Source organism: Syngnathus acus, chromosome 10 (assembly GCF_901709675.1).
Source record: "Syngnathus acus chromosome 10, fSynAcu1.2, whole genome shotgun sequence".
NCBI classification, from domain to species: Eukaryota; Metazoa; Chordata; class Actinopteri; order Syngnathiformes; family Syngnathidae; genus Syngnathus; species Syngnathus acus.
The window spans coordinates 10,634,315-10,655,858 of record NC_051095.1 but is presented as its reverse complement, the minus strand read 5'-3'; the positions used below and the strand labels follow the sequence as shown (position 1 = coordinate 10,655,858).

The window sequence follows — 21,544 nt, the reverse complement described above, 5'->3', positions numbered from 1 at the left end:
ATGTCTCCTCCTACAAGTAGATTCCCACCTCGTTGGCCTCCTTGCGATCCTTCGCAGAATTGAGGAGGTAAAACAGTAAATACTTCATCATACTAGGGAAATAACAAATATATTGTTTTCATTATAACTATCCAACTTAACATGATATAGTTCTGCTGTGCAACTATCCAGTCGCAATAGTAATATTATTGAATATTTGTTAAATATTTAATTCTCTGATATAGTCCATAAAACCCGAGCATTGTTATTTGGTGTAAATAAAATTCACCGAACAACAATAATGTGGGTATTACAAAAAGCGTGGGGGGGGGGCTGGTCAATTGGCCAACGTTTTGTAGTCCTTTAACAGAAACGCATTGTAAAGGACTACATTTCCCGGTCCGCAGGAAGGGACTCCCTAGTCAAGCGCACGAGCCTCACGCCGCAACGGCGGCAGCTGGTGCAGCCGAGCAGGCGACTTTGTTACAACGGAGGCTTACCGGAGAAAACCGCTCGGCAAAGTGTAAACACAGCACGCAAAACGGTCCGTGTCGGAATTCGAAGTCCGTGGCCTCTGAGCGAACCTGTTCCGAGTACTCGCCCGTTAAAGAGGGCTTTCTTCAAACTTGAGCCGAATTGGAGTTGTTTCATTCAGGATGTCGGACTGAGACAAAGGGGTCTGGTCTGGGGGGCATTCCCGTCGGAGCGGTGAGTTGCACGTTGAACAAGGTCCGATATGCAAAGTTTCACCTTTTTTAGTCGAGATGAAATCAAACGTGTCAAGGTCGAGAGGCGAAATGATATCACGACGTGTTGCTTACCGCTTTTAAAAAAATTTTTTTTTTACACGAGTATTGGGGGGCTCTTTAACTTGTGAGTAGCGTGTGGTGTTGCTAACGTGTTGCAACAGAAAACCCGAATGTGGATGCGAGTTGTAGTTTATTTCATGAGTACTAAAAGGCTTGTCAGAAAGCGTCTTTGAAGCCTTTGATCGGACTTTTAAATTCTCCATCAGCCGAAATGGGGCTCATCAAATGTGAACTCATTCGAATAGGATGTTTTGAAATCAATCAAAAGGCTTCTAGTTTCTCACTATAATTATATTTTAAGAATACCTTACTTGAGTCAATGTATTGAGGACAAAGTGGTATCATAACCTAAGTCAGGTGGAAGTTTGATGTTTTGGAACACGTGTGTGACTCTAGGTCCAAGCAGATCCTGTAAGTCTCCTCTGGATGGGAAAACATGGAAAGGGAGTTGCAATGGTGGAAAGGACAGCTCGCTGCAGACATCCATCAGTCCCTCCGCATCAAGGTGAGTTCACCTTGCTAAGCAGCTTTTATGTTGACAGTAATAACACCGATGGAGCAACAGATAGCCATGCTTTTACCATTGCTAAACTGCCAGAGGCCAGTAAAGTGTTTCCTTGTGACCTACAGATGATCAGAAGCACTGACCTACATTTATAAGCAAAATTCTAATATTTCATCAATGAAACTCTATTGTTATTTCCGTTCCCAACCGTCTGTTCTCTTATTTCTCATTAATGGCTGCGCTAATGTATAGTGGAACCTCGATTCGCAAACTTAATTGCTTCTTGAATGGGTTTGACAATTTTAAAATGTATTGTATATTGAATATTTTGTATATAGTTTTCCCACACCAGTAATGCAAATATGAATAACACTGTTTTTTTTATACATTTTGGTACCAAGAAAGTTTCAATGGTTTAGTCTGAATTGGCTCTAATATTTTGGTATATTCCATATTTTTCTTTTTTTTTCTTAAAAAAGTGCGAATCATATTTGTTGTGATTTGGGTATTTGCTTTATGCTACAACGTTGATGAGGGTGTATCTGAATTTTCAACATCTCTACAGTATCCTTTCATCTTTGATGATATCATGAAAGGCGGCAATTGTTATCAGTCTTCTATATGCAAAGCATCTTTCATGTGAAAATCAAGCAAAAATTCCGACACCTAGCTATCTTTGGTGTAAACGGTTACAAAAACAATTTATTTAGCAAGGATCAAAGTGCATTTCATAAACTATTCAAACATATTAGTCATCAATAAAAAATAATCAGTTAATGAATTTGACCCAACTTTGAGGTGTTTTGCAAACGAATAACCTAATTTGTTGGGATGTTTTGTATAAAACCAATCCAATTCTGAACACAAATTGGGTTATTTGTAACTTTTTCAAAGGTGTTCCACACTTGTAAGCAAGCCCTGTGGTTCACGGCCCTGCTGATGTACCCCTCACAAATTGTCTTTTTTAAATCCGCAGCGAGACACACAATGAGCGAGAGAGCAATTAGCAGCTAAAATGATCGGCCTTACCAAAAATGGCTGTGCACAAAAGGGGACGAATGAAACGTTTGCGCACTGTGACAAGGTTCGAACCTTGGTTTGTAAATGGAATACTTTGAACACTGGGGTGTTCATAAATACAATGTATTTGACGGTTGCGTGCTGCTATGGATTGTTTTTGTGCAGCATTGATGGTTTCTATGATTGCAACTTGATAGTGGTGGTATTAAAGCTGGGGTGTGTATGCTAGAAACTACTAGTAAGATTGGAATGCAGTTTTACTTTACTCCACCCAAACAAACGACCCAGCTCACCCAGCCGTTGGGTCATTGCTCGTTTGACTCATGATAGCAAAACAATATTGGGCTTCTTCTTTTTAACTTATGTTGATCAAGTGATTTGAATAATTGGCCAAGAAACTATAATCGTCTCCTTTGTGAGAGGCTCTGTGTGTTCAATGCGCCTCTGTGAGTGGCGATGCGCGTGCGCCAATGATTGACACATCCCTCAGTCATGCCTTCTGTTCCTCCAATCTCTGCTTGACTTGTTTTATTTCCACCAGGATCAAGATAAAATGATTGAAAATTAAATTAAAGGCATAAGATGGGGCCAAAGAAGGATGATTTTCGTTCCCCCAGGAAAACCTTTGTATGATATTCTACTGTTGGGTGATACAGCCAGTTTTAACATATGACTTTTTTTTTTTTTAATCATTGTAAAGTCCACTTTTAAATATAGCCCGACCAATTCATCGACCCTTTTTAAAATAATCAAATCAAATTTAAAAATCGTCACTTCACGTGTCTTAGGATGTTCCACGTTGGTAAACGTTGGAGGGAAAATATAATTACACGGCTCAGTTCCCGTTTTAAAATGATCTAAATAGGATTACATGGATGAGTTGAGACTCATTAATTGGGAATGTCTTAATTAACATTAAGCACGTGGTCATATGGGTATATTTCTTCCCCCATGCCACTTTAATGGTGACGTTTGTCACTCGACTGGCAGCTTCAAGTAAATGCCAACCTCACACTGAGACAGAAAATTATAGAGGCCTATTTCAGATATCCTGCTTGTGTCGAGTGAAGTGATGGCATCGGATTTTGGTTGTATTGTCTGTGGACACAAAAGTAGACATTTTCTTGCACAATCCTCTCTCTATTCAGAAACAGCGTGTGATTCAGAGTGAGCTGTCAGCGGGCCTGTATGTCCGTATGCAGACTGAGCTGCAAATAAAGCCTGATGTCCGAGATGGCCCCATCGGGATGTGGTGTTAGGCCACTGTGGCTTCAGAGGCGCATCACACCCAAACAGTTGGGTGTGGAACACAGAATTTCCTTCAGCTCATGTCTGAGACACAGAATCCATGCAGCTATTTTGAAAGAGCAGACTGTTACACAAAACTATTTTCACACCGGCCTAAAATAATGTAGTGGCAAAGTTATCCAGCGCCTTCTGAAAATCTGAAAACATCTTTTAGCTTGGCAGTTAAGGCGACACCTTCTTTTCGCCCTTTGTTTTCTTTTATTTCTTGACTTAACTGGATGTGTTACTATAAAGTTTGTGCAGTTTAACTATGTGCAGCATCTTTAAAGCAGCTTGAGGTAACATAAAGTAGCAAAAGACTATGTTATAGATAGTTACTCATACTACTTTTTTTTTACAATTTGACAAAACGTCAAGAGTCCAAAAGTAGACAAAACAGGCATATTTGCTGCTGTTAATGTATGTTTGATTAAAACACGCTAGATTGTGAGACATCATCCATCAGAATGATACATATGATTGTGAATTGATTACATTATTTTAATTGAAAAAAGTCCAATGAGGTCGTGGATATGCATTTGTTTTCAAATATATATTTGAAAAATGAAAATCTTGTCATCCAGTCAGATTTTTAATTCATATTTTGCTGCTTGCTCGTTACTTCCAGTTGAAAGAAACCTATTCAGTTCATCCAAAGAGATTTCAAAATCCAAAAGGTTGTGATTAATTTGAGATTTGCTGTATACTTCTGGGAAAGAACCTCAACCTGGAGCCTTCATGCTAATTTAAAATGGTCTTCCCACCAACATCCAAGTCAGCTAGTATTTTCGGTTTATTTTTTTATTCTGCTCACAAATACAGAAACATGCTCGGTTTTTGCAAAACGTTTTTTGTAAGATACATTTTCCCCACAAAATCTGATTTGCATTTGTATGTTCATGCTGTGTCCAGTGGTCTTCAAACGCTTTATTTACAAATCAAATACATGTCTATGTAATTGTTGAAAATCATACCTTTGATTTGTTGCTCACTCAGGAAATATTATGATATACAATGACCATTTCACTTCTTATTTCATTAATGATGGCAACTTTGTAAGTTGTTGATTGCACATGGGTAATTTCATGAGGAGGACCAATGAAAACAAATGAACCATATTGGAATTTGAAGAATTAAAACGCCATTGTGCAGTATTGTAGTTTCCTGCATGGTGCCCGGCCGGCTCCCCCACAGTCTGTTCCCAGCTTAATGACGGTTGCTGAGGTGTTAATGCCCTGATGTGGGAGATAGCGGCACTGCGGAGCATGTGGCAAATTATCAGACATGCAAATCAACCAGAGGCAGCTGTGGAATCCTTAATTATGGTGCAGGTCCTCCACAAAGGCACCTCGCCACTCTACCCCCCCCCCCCCCCCCCCAAACTCTTAAGAGGCCCCACTCCCGGAAAACACACCCCAGATCTCCGGCACCCCTTGTACCCCCAGACAGACAGATGGACAGGAGCTGAAGCAGTGGGAGGAGAGTTTGGGGCGAACTGGATGGGATCGTGGATTCTGGCACTGGGGGTGGAGTTGCTTTCTGTGGATTAGGGGGGTGGTAGCTGTTTATTTTTGGATTCCGTTGAAGAGTCACTCTGAAGATCCGTTTTTTAATGGCCTTCGAGATAAACACTCCAGGTCACATTATGCGTAATCCTACCAATGTGCATTTTGCCTTCATAGCGATTTATGTGTTGCGTTCAGCCTAATGCAGGCTCGCTCGTAAGCAACTGCCCTGATGCGATTTTTCTCAAGACCCTTCACAATTTTCAAATAGGATTTCTCGGGCAATCCCCGATCTCCGAATAAACCCAAATCATAAGCCTTTGTTTTTACTGTATTTCGTAGAGAGCAAAACAATTTTGCAAGCACAAATATTTTCTGCCACAAGAAGCTTAAGCAGGGCAAATGTAGCTCCTCCGTGAGTTTGCAAAATAGGCCTTTAATACTTTGGGGCAGCGACAGAAACCAGAGGCTTGTGCTTTCCTAGTTGATTTTTTTTTTCTGTGCCTGAGTGAGGAGACGCCGAGGCTGATTCAATGCTAATGCCTTCCTTCCACTTTGAAACACATGCAGCTAATTGGACATGAATAGGAGATGTGCTAGGGGCGAAACCTAATCCTATGCACTCCATCTCTGAGAAGCGCAAACCCCCACCCTCTCTCCTAAACCCACCCAACCACACACAAATGCATGCATGCACACACCCATGCCCAATACTCAGGGATCTCCTCAGTGACCTAAATTAGCTCCTCCTGTCTGCAACGAGGGAGAAATAAATGAAATTCAAATGAGTTGACACCGTCGTCAAGATGTGATGGAAGCAGCGTTTTACGATTATTTTAACCCCACGGCACCTCTCTCGTGCCGTTTACTACTCCCCATAGCTCTCCGCCATTGCTTCCTGTCCACCCCTGTCACCCCCGCCTCTAACATTTACGTGTTCTTCCCCTCTCTTCTCCAGGAGCTGAAGTTACCCGTCTACCGAGCCCATTCGCCACAGATTGGCATGCGTCGCTACTTCGCAGACTTGTTGGCCATCCTGAGTAATCGCTACCAGTTATGTCCCACGGCACGCCACCTGGCCGTCTACCTGCTGGACCTCTTCATGGACCGCTACGATGTGGCCGTCAAGCAGCTCTATGTCATTGCCCTGTCCTGTCTGCTCTTAGCCAGTAAGTCCAACCGTAGCCCTGTAATCGATGTACAGTGTTCTCCCTCGATATCACAATTCACCGTTGCATCACTACTTCGATGCCCTCGCGCGCGCGCGTGTGTGTGTGTGTGTGTGTGTGTGTGTGTGTGTGTGTGTGTGTGTGTGTGTGTGTGTGTGTGTGTGTGTGTGTTTGAGAGAGATAGCAGAATGCAACCTCTGGCATGATGGGTAATTAGACTAATGATGGTGTCTGGAACGAGGGCCACTCGCAGCCCATGTTTGTGTGCGAGCGAGTAATGATCCTCATGCCAGTCTTTGCAATTAGTCTTCTATTTGCTAGGATGGATTAGAATGAGACGAGAGACAGGTGAAAAGAAATGAGCGTGATTATACATAATGTCAGTCCAATCTGAACAACGTTTATTAGTGCATTCTGTAATGGATGAGCCTTTTTTTTTTTTTTTTTTAAAACAGAACCTTTTGATGCATCGCAGTCAGTGTCCTGTGCTCCAATGTCTTTTCCAGGTTGTCTCCGCGTTGATTGATGAAGGCTTGAACGGGTGCTTGATTCAGAGTTGTCTTTACTTTTTATCTGCCTTGGAATCTGGCCTCATTATCAAACTGCCTCAGACAGCCACGTTCATTCTTAAAAATGTTCGGGTTAATTAATCGCTATCTCCTTTGTGCCGCCCAGTAGTCACAGCTTAATCCTGTTACTCCATTGTGTCTTTCTGGGTGGATGTTTGTTAATGGATGAGCTTCTTGTGCTGTATTAAGATTATAGGCAGATTTTCAGACCCCCCCCCCCCTTCCCCCTCTGGGAATAATTGTTTTTGACTGTTGGAAGTATTTATTTAGGGACCTTGCTGTTTTCCTCAAACATCCCCGAGGCATGTCATGTTACTTCTCATCTAGAGGCTGCGATGTCCTGGAATGATTACGCATCCTTACTTCAATGTTTGCGTGCTGCAGACTACACAGACTGGCTACACCACTTTTGTAATCTAAAAAATTCCATTTCCAATATATGTCAAAAGTAAAAACAACAAAACAAGTAAAGCGCTGATATTTATAAATGACCAATGAACAAGATTTGTTTTTGCCATGTTAGTTGACGTTCGGTTGAGCGCTTTCAGATATACTGCCGCTTGAAAGTAGTTGAAAATAAGAAGATCTAGTCCTTTATTGAATTTCAAGTACTATAAGTACTAAGTCATATTAGAAACAGAACCATTTACATTGTTAGATTGCTGCTCGTTACGTTTCTTTTACACTGAACCCGATTCCTGAACAGCAAACAAAACAAAAAAAGAGCATCCTGTGAAACTCTGGGGTATTGACTCTACACATTGCACCTCCACAGGCCTCTGAGCCCCGGGGCGGGGAGCAACCGAGGGGCTGAGGGGCACCTGCCATATGCTCTCCGAGTCAGGCCTCAAACAAAAGCCTGTCAATGCAAGCAGGACATGCAGCCAGAGCCTTCTCTGAGAGGGGGAGGGGAATGCAGACTGAGAGCAGGGAGAATGAGTGCCTGCCTGCCTGCCTGCCTGTGTGGCAGAGACTTAAAGCTAACATTGCTAAATGACATGTTGGTTGCTAAGGCAACCTTGTGAGCAGCTCGTATGGATTTAGAATCCGGATTGCCATTCCAGTAATATTGGTGTTAAAAAGGCTTTGAATTGCTGCCACGTAATTGAGCTGGCTGGTCCCTCGTGGTGTCCTTTTACCTTTTGGCCACTGCGTCTGTTTCCACTCGATTCCCTCACCTTGCCTCGGACCAGCATAGCAAGCCAGCCCTGGGACAAGGGCAGCCAGTAAAAGCAGCCCACCATCCTTGGGGCGGTTGGGAAATGAGCGGAGTGCTACTTCAAAGGCAAGTCAGCGGCTGATGTTAAACAGGGCGGCCTGCAAAGTGGGATTTGTCGGAACTCAACCGCCCCGTGTAGACTCCCAAAATGTATATCCGAAGGAACCCACCTCCACTGTTCTGCATCCCTTTTGACAATGCTCACAGTGCAACTGTGCTCCTAGTTCCATGTATCATTTGAACGTGTTAGTTTAATCTCGCCAAGTGCCATTTGAGAATAAATGAAGGGGTTTACTAATGCAGGTCGGGGTTTACATGCTTTGTAGCTGATCCAGAGCCCCCCAGCACACACACACAGCTTCTTAGCTTTTTGGTGGCCACTTCACTAGCCATTAGCATCAAAGGTCAAGGGTCGACTTGGACCTGCTTTGTGAGAGCTGCCACAGCCAGGGGTGGCAACAAGGAGATTCTATGATGGAGCTGTGAGCAATTTCACACTCTTGATGAAAGCTGAGGCCACAAATGAAAGGATTGGAGCGGGCAAAGGGAATTCCTCCATGGATGTCGGCACAGAGAAAAAAAAGAAAGGGGAATGAAGAACTGAAAGATAATTCCGTCATTCATGTAGCGCATGGACAATAGATTGATTGGACATTCTTGGATACTTGATTAATTTTGTTTTTATCAATGTCATTACTGTTATCAATGCACTTTGAGCACCTTTGGAGTTTTGGTTAATCTACACTGCTGTCGATAAGTGTGTACTTTACACCAACAGATTTGTTTTGAAAATATGTGTTAATGTGCAGACACAAAAGAAATGGTGTAATAGTCATTTAATTCTGACAAATTAAGTTAAGGTATAGCAAAACTACTTTAAAATGAACAAATTAGTATCCCACAAGAATTCACAGGTGAGTCCGTAGTCTATCATTAGAATTGAGAATAAATGTTTGTGACATCTCACCCCCGGGGTAAGAATTGCGCTCGTTGAAGAGCACTGTATCTTCTTCAGAGTAACCGCTCGCTCTCTCCTGCCGAGCACCACTCGGGTTTCTAATCCCACCTCTTCTCCGAACCGCACACCTGGGATGGGGCCCCGCATCCTGGTCTTGCCATATCCTAACCCCTGACCTTTAACCCCACTCTGTTTGCCTGGCCTGTTCTCATCTTCGCCATCACCTGTGGATGTCGTGAGATTGATGGTTGAACATTTCGAAATCAGACGGCCTCCCCTAGCCGCTGACTTCAGATAGGATCATCTTGTCGCCTGTGTGCCAGGTTGGCTGAACTAACTGGCGAGGAATGCAACAGTCCTATCGCAGCAAAACAAAGCTGGCCTTTGTCTTGCTAAACCATCTGCTTTACAAGCTGTGCGTAGCTTTTTATAATGTCGAAAGAATGAGCTATTATTGTAGCCTGTGCACTTCAATGTAGCTTGAGCTCATCTTCTCTGGTTTTAGTTGATGGACTGAGCAGCAAGAGATGGTCAAGGTAGATTTTCCAGTGGCTCAAAATTGTATTTAACATATCTTTATTTGGATGTCAGAGTGAAAGGGCAGTACAACAATCTTGCCTTGAAGCCATTTGGCATTTTGATGCTGAACCCTTATTGACTGAGGCCCTGCCACCCCAAAGTATGCATAATCACATTTGGTTGCACAAGACTTTATCAACAGAGTATTGCCAAGAATGTGCGCAATACAAAAAAAAAAATCAAATGCCTCTTTAGATTGGCGGAAATAGGTAGAAAGAGATTTTTGAGTGGGGAAACCATAACTAATGTTACACAGTCAAGTTGCTTTGAGGCTTTCTTTATCTAGTCGCTTCCCCAAAACAGGAGACCAGGAGACAAAGAGCACAATAGGAAGATGCACTTGGCGGTGTCTCTTAAGATCAAAGAGGCTGCGGCCATGTGGAGATTGGGGGTATTGATGCCTTTTTATGGCTCCGTCTGTGTGGACATAGCAGTCCGACAGCAGACGGCTTGCTTCCCTGCGAGAGTGACAGAATGCGGCAAGAGGAACGAGCGCCGCCGAGTGTAAACAGCCTCGTTTTGCCGCGCTTCCTGTTCTGCCGGAGAGACGCCATTACTGCCTCGCCGCTAATTACCCCCATGGCCAGTTGAGCTGCCGTCCCTCCCTCACCCAGTCTGCTCCGGCTTGCTGGCTCTCGCACCCCATACCCTACCCCCACTTAACAGTAGCTCAGTGCTAAAATTCACACTTGGTAGGAAGGAGCAGTACTCCCTTGGTTGATGGTAAATTAGATCCATCAAACATGTTGCTTTGTATTTTGTAACGTTTTAACCAAGGCAGTGGCTCTCAGGTTTCCAATGTTTCTCTGTGGTACCTGCGCACGCAGTGTCTCATCGCCACAATGTCTATGCACGCTCATGGTAAAGTTTGACCTTGAAGCATGCTCATTTCACTTAGACTGAGTCGTCCGTCCTCATTGGCCACACAGACCCCTGAGGCTTTGGGCAGTTGCTATGGAAATGGGACATGGGGGGTGTCTCTGGTTGGGCTGGGTGCTCCCCATGATGGCACTGCTGTAATGTCTGCAAGGCTATATAGTAAGCGAGGAAGCCGAGAACAATGCAGGAGAAGCTGAAGTTGACTTACTCATGGACAGCGTCAAGTTTGTGTAATCCATCGTGAGCATCATCGTGATGCTTCCTCGACTTGCTAGCTTAATGGCTTTGCTTCCCAGATAAATGTTTGATGCCGGTCATCTTATCCCCGCTCATGTTAAGTAGGCGCTTGCTTTGTGATAGCTGGCTTTTGGCTTTTTTAGGGATGATCCAGAGCCTGTAGCAAATGAGGTCCGGTATTGTAGCTGTTAATTGCTCCTTTAATGTCTCTTACAACAGAATGCAATGTGGGCCTATCAAGATGATGCATGTACTCCGTAAGCTACTTGGTTCATTTGCTCATTGTAGTGATGGGAAAACGAGGCCATCTAGAGGACTGAAAAAACACAACTGGTCCATGAAGGAAATACATGTCATTTGTGATGCAAGATGGATTTTCTTGATGATTTACTGACAACTCTGCCAAAATTGCTTGCTGTTGACACGCTGAAATCCTTTTGCCACCATCTTTTCTATTGGATAGGCCGTCTTTCGTCACAGTGACACTGCGCCTATACAATAGCTTGGTTGATGACGCGCTGTGCTAAGTGCAGTGTGAAAAGTCCGGCTTGAAAATGTGTCAACAATGGTAAATTAAAGATTTTTTTTCCATATTGAATTTCATGTCATAATGGAGTTAAAGAGATGAGTGAATCATCTTTTGATTGATTTTTACATGCTTCAAGTCTTGTTACTATGTAGCTGATTCCTACAACGACAATACATAAAAGCAGATCCTCCCCTCAGTGCAACGGAATTGCCAAGTTGGCACCAAAATGCTTTCTTTCTGTGATTGTGATGGAGCTACGTGTTTCTTGTCAGGTAAATTTGAAGAGAAGGAGGACAGAGTACCCAAACTGGAGCAACTGAACTCATTGGGATTCATGTGTAATTTAAACATGGTTCTCAACAAGAAGGATCTGATCAAAATGGAACTTCTGCTGATGGAGACCTTTGGCTGGAATCTGTGCATGCCCACACCGGCCCACTTCATCGACTACTACCTCAACGCCTCGGTGCAAGAGGGAGATCTGTACAATGGCTGGCCCCTGTCCTCCCTCTCTAAAACCAAGGCTTTCATGGACAAATACACTCACTACTTCCTGGAAGTCTCACTGCAAGGTGGGTCCGATTGTAACGGGCTCTTTTGGACTGGCAGCTGACCAAACTTTCTGTTTGTATTGTTTCAGATCACACGTTCCTTAGTTTCCGACCGTCCCAAGTTGCTGCCGCGTGCGTGGCAGCGTCGCGCATTTGCCTGCAGATTTCCCCGAGCTGGACTACTGCGCTGCATCTACTGACCGGCTACACTTGGGACCACCTGACCCAGTGTATTGAACTCATGCTGCTGTAAGACACACTCAAATTTGCAGATTTTGTTTTTTTAACAGTTCAGTTTTTTTCCCTTTCTTCCTGGTTTACTTTTCGTGCTTCATGGGAAACCAGTATTGAATGTTGATCAGCTTTTTTTTTTTTTTTTTTTTTTTTTTTTTTTTACAATAATTGTTTAGGTTAGTTAAAAAAAAGTTTTAATGAATCGGGGGGCCGCTCCAGGACCAGTTTGTTTTGTTTTTCCTGACTCTAGAAATTGACACAGGTGTGCCTCTCCCCTCAACAGTGCTCACGACAACGACGTGAGAGAGGCCAACAAAACAAAGTGCGCCCCTCCGCACCGAGCTTCCCCTCTGCAATCTCAGGGCCAAACTTCTCACCTCTCTCCGGTGTCTGCCATTCAGAGATCGCCGTCTTCATCGTCCACCTCCGCCACGCCACAGCTGCTCTTTCAGCCAGACCACTTCCCAAACCTCTCCCAACATTCCCCGTCCTTGTCTCAGCTGCAAACGCTCGCCGACGCTCAGGCTCTGGCGCCTGTGGTCAATGTGTCTCAGGACTTTTTTCAGAGCCACAGAATGGGGCTCCTGAGCGGGGCGTCTTGCCTGAGCGCTGGGGCCGGCTTCCCTTCCTACTCAAGTCTGGCCTCAGGCCTCCAGGCGGGGGCTCGCGCGCTGCCGCTCCAGGGTCCTATATCTGTTCAGATGGCCCTCGCCGGAGAGGCGCACCACTGCCTAAGCGTGGCCTACACCGGGGGCTACCTCGGTGCCCATCACACTTTCGCAGCCGGCTGCTTCGACAGGTGACGCCAGGAGACGGAGAGAGAACGGCGGCGGGAGAGCGCCGCGACGCTCCAGTCCCCGCTGCCTTTCGCAGATCTGTCCTCTCTCTCCGTCGGCACGGCGACACCTTCGGCGCGTCCCGCCCACCCTCCCCTCTCACAGAGACATCTCAAACGCAAGCAGAGGTCCAAAGACAAAAGAGACCCAGTGGAAGTCATCACTCTGACGTGACCAATGTCTCCGTAGACCGCTTGTCACCACTGCGGCTGAGCTGAAAGCAGTGCCAAATTTGTCAAAGTGCAACAAAAACAACAAAGCTGTGAAAAGGATATTTTGCCGTTCGGATTATATGATATATTTTTTTAAAAGACTAATTCTACCAAAATCACATTTTTTTGTGAGGGAAAACAAATTTTGCATAGGAGCCACCTTTGGGAAGCTGTTTCTGTTTTCACTCAGTGCCAAGCAAAGGAAATGCGTGCGCGTCTTATGTCTGCAAGCATTGATTAAACAAGTGTAGGCCGCGTCAAGCCTGAAGCGGCCCCTTTGGGAATTCCACACTGCATTAGTCCTCGAGGGGCGGAAGAATTCCTTGCTTAGTGCACAGCAGGTGAGGTTTAGGGGAAAAAAAAAAAGCCTGCACTGGCCCGCTTTACTCCCCCCGCCGCTCCTCCCAGCTTCCAAAGTCGAGCCTTGCAGCAAGTAGGGTCAAGCAAGTTTTAAATGCGGCGTCAAAGATTTCATGTGACTGGACCAGCATGGGGAAGCAGACCCAGAAGTGGTTGACTGTACATAGGAAATGCTGCTGCTGCTGCTGCCTTGTAGTGAACTGCTGGTTCTGTCTCTGTTAATGATGTTTACGTGAACCACTTAAGTATCAGGGACTTGAACAAGATTACTTGAATATTACATCGGAACATGCCATAGCTTTTATTTATAAACTTTGGTTCGATATACTGTTTTTTTTCTTTTCTTTTTTCAATACCGACCTAGAAAGTCACCCATGTTGTCATCCAGGCTCAGGTTACAGGCTAAAACTAGCCTTTATACTGTGCTATAATGCTTTAGGTCAGGGTTGGCAAACCTGCCAGTCATGCGTTTCTGAAAACAAAATTCCAGAGTGGCGGTTATAAAATGCCCTCAACTTACACAACACAACACAAGTACTGCGACTAACCATCTGCTGAATCATTCCGTTTCATACTAAAGCCCAACGTAGCAATGTTGGGGGGCCAGAAAGTGGACTGTACTCCCTTTAAAGAGGGTGGTTGTCAAATCTGCATAAATGAACGAGCTGGCAGTCGTCGTTTGCCACACAAACATCTGCATCCAGTCGCGTGTAATTGCGTTCCACCTTTGTAAAGCGCCCAATTTTCCACTTCCTGTTCATTTAAACGCATCCAGATTCTGTGTGCCAGTCTCAGAGGGAATACCTCAAAATGGGTTGTCGGCCACTCGGCCTCCAGCTCGTGTTCTACGTTCGACCCAGCTGTTGTGGAAGGACCTGACCTTATTGTTTTCATTTACTTATGTATAGTTTTACAGCTTTTTTGTGGTTTGAACTTTTTGAAAATCTCGTGCCATGGAGATGTTAACTTGCTCATTCCTCATGACTTCTTGATCAACTTCCCACAAAGGTGCAATATATTTTTTTTTCCTTGTCTGAACCGAATACCGCAATCCTGTGTTGTTGGTCAACCGCAACCTGACTTGCAGTTTGCCTCATTTCCTCTAGAGGGCAGCGGTCGCTACGAACTGACTATGTTGCATGTTGCAGCCACCACCTTTGAGTGAGGTGCTACTGGAAGCATTTGTCTTTAGATTAGCGCTTTACCACGTGTTTTATTTTCCTCCCATGCTGATTTGACTCACGTGGAAGTACACTGACAAACCACAAAGTTGATTTTTTTATGTTTTATTTTTATTTACCAAGTTCCAACTAATAGTTTTGCTTTGTTACACTGAATGGTAAAATGGTGTATTTTTTTGTTATGCGCCATGGAAAAATAAACATGTAAACTGATTTATTTCTTTTGTTCTCTTTTTATTTCCCTTTTATTTGATCACATTAGAACAGGGGTCAATAACCATTTTGAAAAGAGCCTCTTACTGTATGTACTGAATAATGAGGTCTTCCCATTTGATACACACGTCTGAAATAAAGTTTGCTCAAAATATCTTGAGCTATTTGTGAGTAATTATTCATCTAAAAGAAGACACTGATCATGTTAATGATTTGTCACAATGGCATTTAACGGTAGAAAACCGATAGGAGTAAATATAAATATGCATTAGATTGTGCAGTTGTATCTATTACTGTGGCCTGTAAATAGATATCTGCCTCTCAGATCTTTATCCTTTTTCATACTCTTGCTTGGTAGCTATGTTGGAATATTCCATCCCAAAGCCCTGCGGCACTAAAGTTCTTCAGAATGCTGGCTGTTTTTCAGTTCGTGGCACGGAATTTGCCTTTAGTCTTTTGATGTTTCATGTGATGGTAAGAAAACCAGCTTGCGATTTATTTGCCTAATGTAGCACTAACTGAACACAATTGATTAACATAACCATACTTGGATGATTTTCATGTATTTGGGTGTAGCAGTTAGGACCAACCCAGTTGTTTGCATGAAGGTTCATGAACCTCATGACGGTGGAGTATAAAAATGCCAGCAGTAGGCTTGTGGACAACAGTCAACGGTGCGCTAGTCTTCATCATGTCTTTCACAGGCAAATATGTGCTGGCGAGTCAGGAGAACTACAAAGAGTTTCTGCAGGCTATCGGTAAGGAACATGCGAATGCAGACTCCAAAGAAAGAAAAAAACCTGAATCCTCATGTACCTTTCTGTGCAGGGGTAACCCAGATGGAGATACCAAATGAAGACATGGTAACAGACCTCTACGAGGGTGCTTACTACAGGATTACCAAGTATTTTGGGAGTCAAACTCTGAGCAACACATTCTTGCTCGGCAGGGAGGGTGAACTGGAAGATCTGGATGGCACAACCTTCATGGTAAAATTTCATCACCTATTATTTCGTTTGCCTTCTACACCCTAACTTGTTCTCTGTCATTGTTAGACCACCGTCAATAAGGAGGGAAATAAAATCAAGATCCAGTTCCCCAAATATGTGTACACTGCTGAGATATCTGGTGACCAACTCATCGAGGTGAGCATGCACACGGTTACACGCCAGTATTTTTTGTTGCAGACCGGACCTTAATATCTGTTCTTTACTTCAGGTCAATTCCATTTCGGGTGGGATTACCAACAAAATGGTTAGCAAGAGGCAACCAGAGTAATCTGGAAAGAGGTCTTGCAAACTGCCTTTAAACCTAATAAACGAGCATTCAACATGTTTCTCTGCTTGTGTTATTGTGTTTATTCACATATTTTACACGTTACATCTCACGAGACAAATCAAAACAGGAGTGGCCTTCTAAAGAAATGAAGAAATGCTCGTTCTCTCTCTCTCTCTCTCTCTCTCTCTCTCTCTCTCTCTCTCTCTCTCTCTCTCTCGCGCTCTCTCTCTCCCCCCTCCTTCCCTCAATGTATATCGAGGCGCGTAAATCCCGTTGTGAATCAGCAGAAAGCGAGAGTGCCTCTTTGTGGCATTGACTGGGTAATGCAGCTCCCTTGAATGAATGAAACTTTATTTCCACTCACTGAAACACCACTTTTGTGCTTGTTTTCTCCAAGTTAACGACTAACTTTATTGCATGAAAGGATGCGCCGTTATGCAACAGCGGGGAGATTATGCTTCTCTTTGGGTAATCTTTATTCTATAACACTTACAGTAGTTTAAATCTTATCCAATATATCTACTGCAATTTCACATTAGATTGCTGGTTTGAAATTTACTTTTATTATTATTATTTTAATAAACATTTATGTTAAAACTTGTCTGGTGTTTTATTCCTTGTTTTTATTTTTTTGGGCATGAAAACATAAAAATCTGACATTTGGGTAACTGCTTTATATGACAATATGTATGTGTTTTACGTTGTGTATATGTGTTGGTGTCCCCCAAAATGAAGAGCAAGTAGTCAAATACACATTCTTGACATGTACAAAATGCATAAAGTTATTAGGTACACCTGAAAATGGTGGTGTACCTAATGGAGTGTCCGTGTGACGTCACAGATCAACCAGCCAATCAGGAGGTGGGGGTGAGGGCGGGTGTGGCACTTTTCACTTTCAGTTAAGCTTTGGCCATGATTTTTCCCTAATGAAGTGGCCTCAGGAGTGACCTCGTTAAGTGCACCTGCGTGAAAAGTTTTAGCTCCTGCGGAACGTGAAAATGACCAAAAACTTTTCACGCAGGTGCGCTTAACGAGGGAATCTTGGAAAACATGTTGGAATGCGGCCCCGAGGACTAGAGCTTGACACCTATGACCGTTGACCATGATATTACCCTAATAAAGCGGCCTGTTATTAGGTACACTTGAAAATGGCGGTGTACCTAATGGAGTGTCCAAGTGACGTCACAGATCAACCAGCCAATCAGAAAGTGGGGGTGAGGGCGGGTGTGGCACTTTTCACTTTCAGTTAAGCTTTGGCCATGATTTTTCCCTAATGAAGTGGCCTCAGGAGTGACCTCGTTAAGTGCACCTGTGTGAAAAGTTTTAGCTCCTGCGGAACGTGAAAATGACCAAAAACTTTTCACGCAGGTGCGCTTAACGAGGGAATCTTGGAAAACATGTTGGAATGCGGCCCCGAAGACTAGAGCTTGACACCTGTGACCTTTGACCATGATATTTCCCTAATAAAGTGGCCTGTTATTAGGTACACTTGAAAATGGCGGTGTACCTAATGGAGTGTCCAAGTGACGTCACAGATCAACCTGCCAATCAGAAAGTGGGGGTGAGGGCGGGTGTGGCACTTTTCACTTTCATTTAAGCTTTGACCATGATTTTTCCCTAATGAATTGGCCTGTTATTAGGAACACCTGAAAATGGCTGTGTACCTAATGGAGTGTCCAAGTGACGTCACAGATCAACCAGCCAATCAGAAAGTGGGGGTGAGGGCAGGTGTGGCACTTTTCACTTGGGGGTGGGGCCACCTTATGTATTTACACATAAATACTTGGATTTGTTTGCATATGCGTACGCATACAAAACAAGGTTCCAATTCTAAAAGCTCATTTAGGTATATGCTCCCACCTGGGATCGAACCAGGTTCTTACCGAGTAAGAGCCCATGTCACTAACCAGTCGGCTATTTCGACCTGTCAGGCCTTATACGTCTGCATCCCTTTATACTAGTGATGTGCAGTCGTTTTAAGTGAATCTTTAGGATCGGTTCACTCAAAATATTTGTTCAAAAGAATACCGAATCGTTTGCTACACTTTCTTATTTATTTATTCATTTAGTTTTTTTTTTTTACCTCATGTAGTATACCTATTGAAGTGTCTATGAGGTGTACCTCATCACAAGCCACTTCATTAGGGAAAAAGCTGAAGTGAAAGTGAAAAGTGCCACACCCGCCCTCACCCCCACCTCCTGATTGGCTGTTTGATCTGTGACGTCACTCGGACGCTCCATTAGGTACACCGCCGTTTTCAGGTGTACCTAATCCTAAACCTTGGCAAATCGTAAATCTGCATTCTGGCTTACATAGTTGACCCCAGGAGACGCAACACGTTCACTGACTGATCCGTTGATGCACGGGAAGGCAGTTCACCCATTAACTCATTCGCGAACAGGAAAGTCAGGATTCGTTCCCTCTCTGATTCGTTCTCGCGATGAACTGGAAATGCAAATCACTCACTCACTGACTCGTTCACTCACAGATCCGATTCAGTCGGTGAACGGGAAATGCAATTTACGACTTGTTCGTTAACGGGAAGTTACGTCATTTTCTTCTTCGTTTTGTTTTACGGCGAGGTGGCACCATCTTCAATGCGCATTACCGACACCTATTGGTTGAAGTCATATGCACTAAAAAAAAGAACGAATCACTTTAGAAAGTGAACGAATCACTTTAGAAAGTGATTCGTTCACTATCGTTCACCGAAACAACTCGTTCTTTTGAACGAATCGTTCACTCACGAGCCAACACTATTTTGTTCTTACCCAACGTGCCCGGAACGAAATACTGAACGGATAAGAATGACTCGAAGTGAAAGCGGGGCGACCGCCGAGCTCGCTACGTTTGGCGAGTGGCACCGTCGCTGCGCTCGAACACCTCAGATTTAGGATTCGACTCCCCACTCCTGCGAAATGTGCTAAGCATGAATGTACTAACGCTTGTCAAACTTCTCCCCGCAGCACTATCCGCATTGCATTGCGCGCTTCTCTCAACAGGGATAAAAATAAGGCAGTAACGTTTTAGAAGTTTAGCAGTTTTTTTTCCTCCCTTTTTTTGTTATTTACTTGTCTAGCTGTTCAAAACACCAGCTCGTATGCTTGATACATATTAGATGAGGTAAAGAAAAATCCCATCATTTTCAAGATTCAAGAGGTTTTTTTTTTACTTCATATGGCGTACCGGCACAAACGTTTGCAGTGCTGAGGACGTGGAGCCATTGAACGACGTTATTTCGAAACACCGATGACAGAGCGATTGGGCACATTGACGCCGTTATCTGCCAGATAAGTCCGGTCCATTCTTCTTCCTCAAACAACTCCTCACGCATGCGCACTCTGCATTCACATCAGCAGTCAGTCACACGCACGCTGTCATAATAACAATCAGATCATGGTTAGTAAACTCGAAACTTTTTGGCGTTCTTGTGGATATTTTGACAGTTTGGTTGTTGTGGAGTTTATGCCATCAGTAATCACACATAGGCGATTGCGTCGACTTTTGTCTTTGCAAGGGAACGGGAATGTGACATGCTATAATAAAGCATGCCAGCGCATTTGTACTTTTGTTTTTGAGTGGCAGGGTTCCTGCCACCCTCCTCAACGATTTTATGTGTCAGTAAAAGGAATACAAACACCACCATGGCATCACAACGGTACCATTAGTTGTAAATCGATGTTTCATCATAAGAGTTGTGAAAACATTTAATGAAGGTCCAAATCCTGTCAAGTGCTCCTTTAAGGAATGTCAAAGGGACACATGCATAAAAACAGATGGGTTTCATTACATTTAATAACTCTGAGAGACAAATGCAATGTAAGTGTGGAGAAAATGCGATGATATCACACAGAATGCAAAAGACTTTGGAACATTCAGAATTTGCTTTGGAAGATCAAAAACTGCCTACAGGCAATTGGAAGATTTTCATGTATTTGGGTGTAGCAGTTAGGACCAACCCGGTGGTTTGCATGAAGGTTCATGAACCTCATGACGGTGGAGTATAAAAATGCTGGCAGTAGGCTTGTGGACAGCAGTTAACGGCTTCATCATGTCTTTCACGTATGTGCGTGTAGACAAAGGTGACAAAGGAGTGTAGTATTTTTAATTGAAACAAATGCTGGTGTTACAGTCTTGTGTTGTACTGAAATGTCAAACTACATTTGTGCACCATCCATTCAAGCGTGCTGGGTCTTGCAGTCGGATGTCCTCTTACTCACTCTTGTGAAAGTCACACCCTTCTCTCCCGGGGTGATGCAATTCTATAAAGCACATTGAGCAAGCAATATTAGTTTCATGATTGGGATAGATTTTGCTGCCTGAAAGCATATGAATGACACACTCACCATGACCAACTTATCGTTCATCATCTCAGCTGTGAAGAGGTATTGTGGAAAATTTACCGAAATCTTCCCACCTTCCATACTGACAAGGGCCTGTAACAACCTGAAGCTGTTACCATACAAATATAAACACCTTAAAGAGGAAAAGAGATTTTCCTGACTCCCTCTCACTCACCCTCCCACCTCCCACAAGGGATCTGGACTAACCTTGAATTCGGACTTTGTCATGGTCTGTAGCTCACATTCCTGACCAATGGTGAACTTGTTAGACCAAGTCCAGTTGGGGGTGGTTTGAGTCCACGTGAAGTCATTCCCATTCTGAAGAACTTCTGTGTGGACTTTGCTGTCAGTCTTTGCACTGAGAAGTCCTTTGGCAAAAAAATCAAAATATGGACATTTACTAGAAATTACTCTGAACAGCTGTAGATGAGTGAAACAAAAAATCGAATACCGATTGCTTTGAGGAATTCTTCGTAGTTTTCTTGACTCTCCAGCTCGTATTTGCCAGTGAAAGACATGATTGTGAAAGAAAAGAGGTGTCACGAGGGAGTTCACGAGACAAATCAAAACAGGAGTGGCCTTCTGAAGAAATGAAGAAATGCTCTCTCTCTCTCTCTCTCTCTCTGTTTCGATGTAGGGTTTCAGATAGATTTAAAGTTTCAAACAAGACTTAGGGTTTTGTAGTAGGGTTTTACATGAAGGCTAAGGTTTTAAGTATGGTTTCAAATTAGGGTTAGGATAGCGTCGGGTTACAATCCAGGGTTATGGTTTAAAACTAGGGTTTCAAACTAGGGTTAGATAGTGTACTTCCTAATTAAGTTCCAGACTGTATTGCCCTTTTCATTTAAAATTGCATCTGTCTTCACTGCCCAACAAGCAACAGTAAAAAGGCAAAGTATTTCCTGATGTCTTGCCAGATACCAATCATTTTTCCAACAACAGAACGATCAATAATTTTAAGGCTTGTCTGAGTATAAATAAGCAGGGACTCATTTGCAATATGCATCCGAACCGACCCGCAACTGTTTGAATTAGATCATGTATGTATACAGGAACCCAGTAATAAAAAATATCTATAATTATGTAACTGC

The 21,544-nt window shown here is 43.5% G+C and overlaps 3 protein-coding genes across 4 annotated transcripts; 2 read left to right on the top strand and 1 right to left on the bottom strand.

The window, feature by feature from the left end:
* Positions 1-419: 419 nt before the first annotated feature.
* Positions 420-16,165, top strand: ccnjl (cyclin J-like). 2 transcript variants are annotated; one of them, XM_037261830.1, is made up of 9 exons: positions 420-687; positions 1,185-1,293; positions 6,064-6,274; positions 11,517-11,816; positions 11,885-12,044; positions 12,313-15,589; positions 15,660-15,820; positions 15,887-15,976; positions 16,050-16,165. In XM_037261830.1, the coding sequence occupies exons 2-6, from the start codon at positions 1,225-1,227 to the stop codon at positions 12,830-12,832; spliced, it is 1,260 nt and encodes a 419-aa protein (XP_037117725.1). In that variant the 5' UTR covers positions 420-687; positions 1,185-1,224; the 3' UTR covers positions 12,833-15,589; positions 15,660-15,820; positions 15,887-15,976; positions 16,050-16,165. The 2 variants fall into 2 exon arrangements, with proteins under 2 accessions (XP_037117725.1, XP_037117726.1); XM_037261831.1 differs by having other exon boundaries at positions 420-708.
* On the top strand, positions 15,523-16,109 carry LOC119129717 (gastrotropin-like). Its single transcript, XM_037263104.1, has 4 exons — positions 15,523-15,589; positions 15,660-15,820; positions 15,887-15,976; positions 16,050-16,109. Exons 1-4 carry the CDS (start codon positions 15,523-15,525, stop codon positions 16,107-16,109), a joined length of 378 nt encoding a protein of 125 aa, XP_037118999.1.
* A 3,532-nt stretch (positions 16,166-19,697) lies between the features above and the next one.
* LOC119129226 (gastrotropin-like) lies at positions 19,698-21,076 on the bottom strand. The gene is made up of 4 exons (XM_037262337.1): positions 20,905-21,076; positions 20,661-20,821; positions 20,457-20,546; positions 19,698-20,372 (listed from the first exon to the last, which is right to left on the bottom strand). Exons 1-4 carry the CDS (start codon positions 20,969-20,971, stop codon positions 20,289-20,291), a joined length of 402 nt encoding a protein of 133 aa, XP_037118232.1. The 5' UTR covers positions 20,972-21,076; the 3' UTR covers positions 19,698-20,288.
* Between the last annotated feature and the right edge of the window lie 468 nt (positions 21,077-21,544).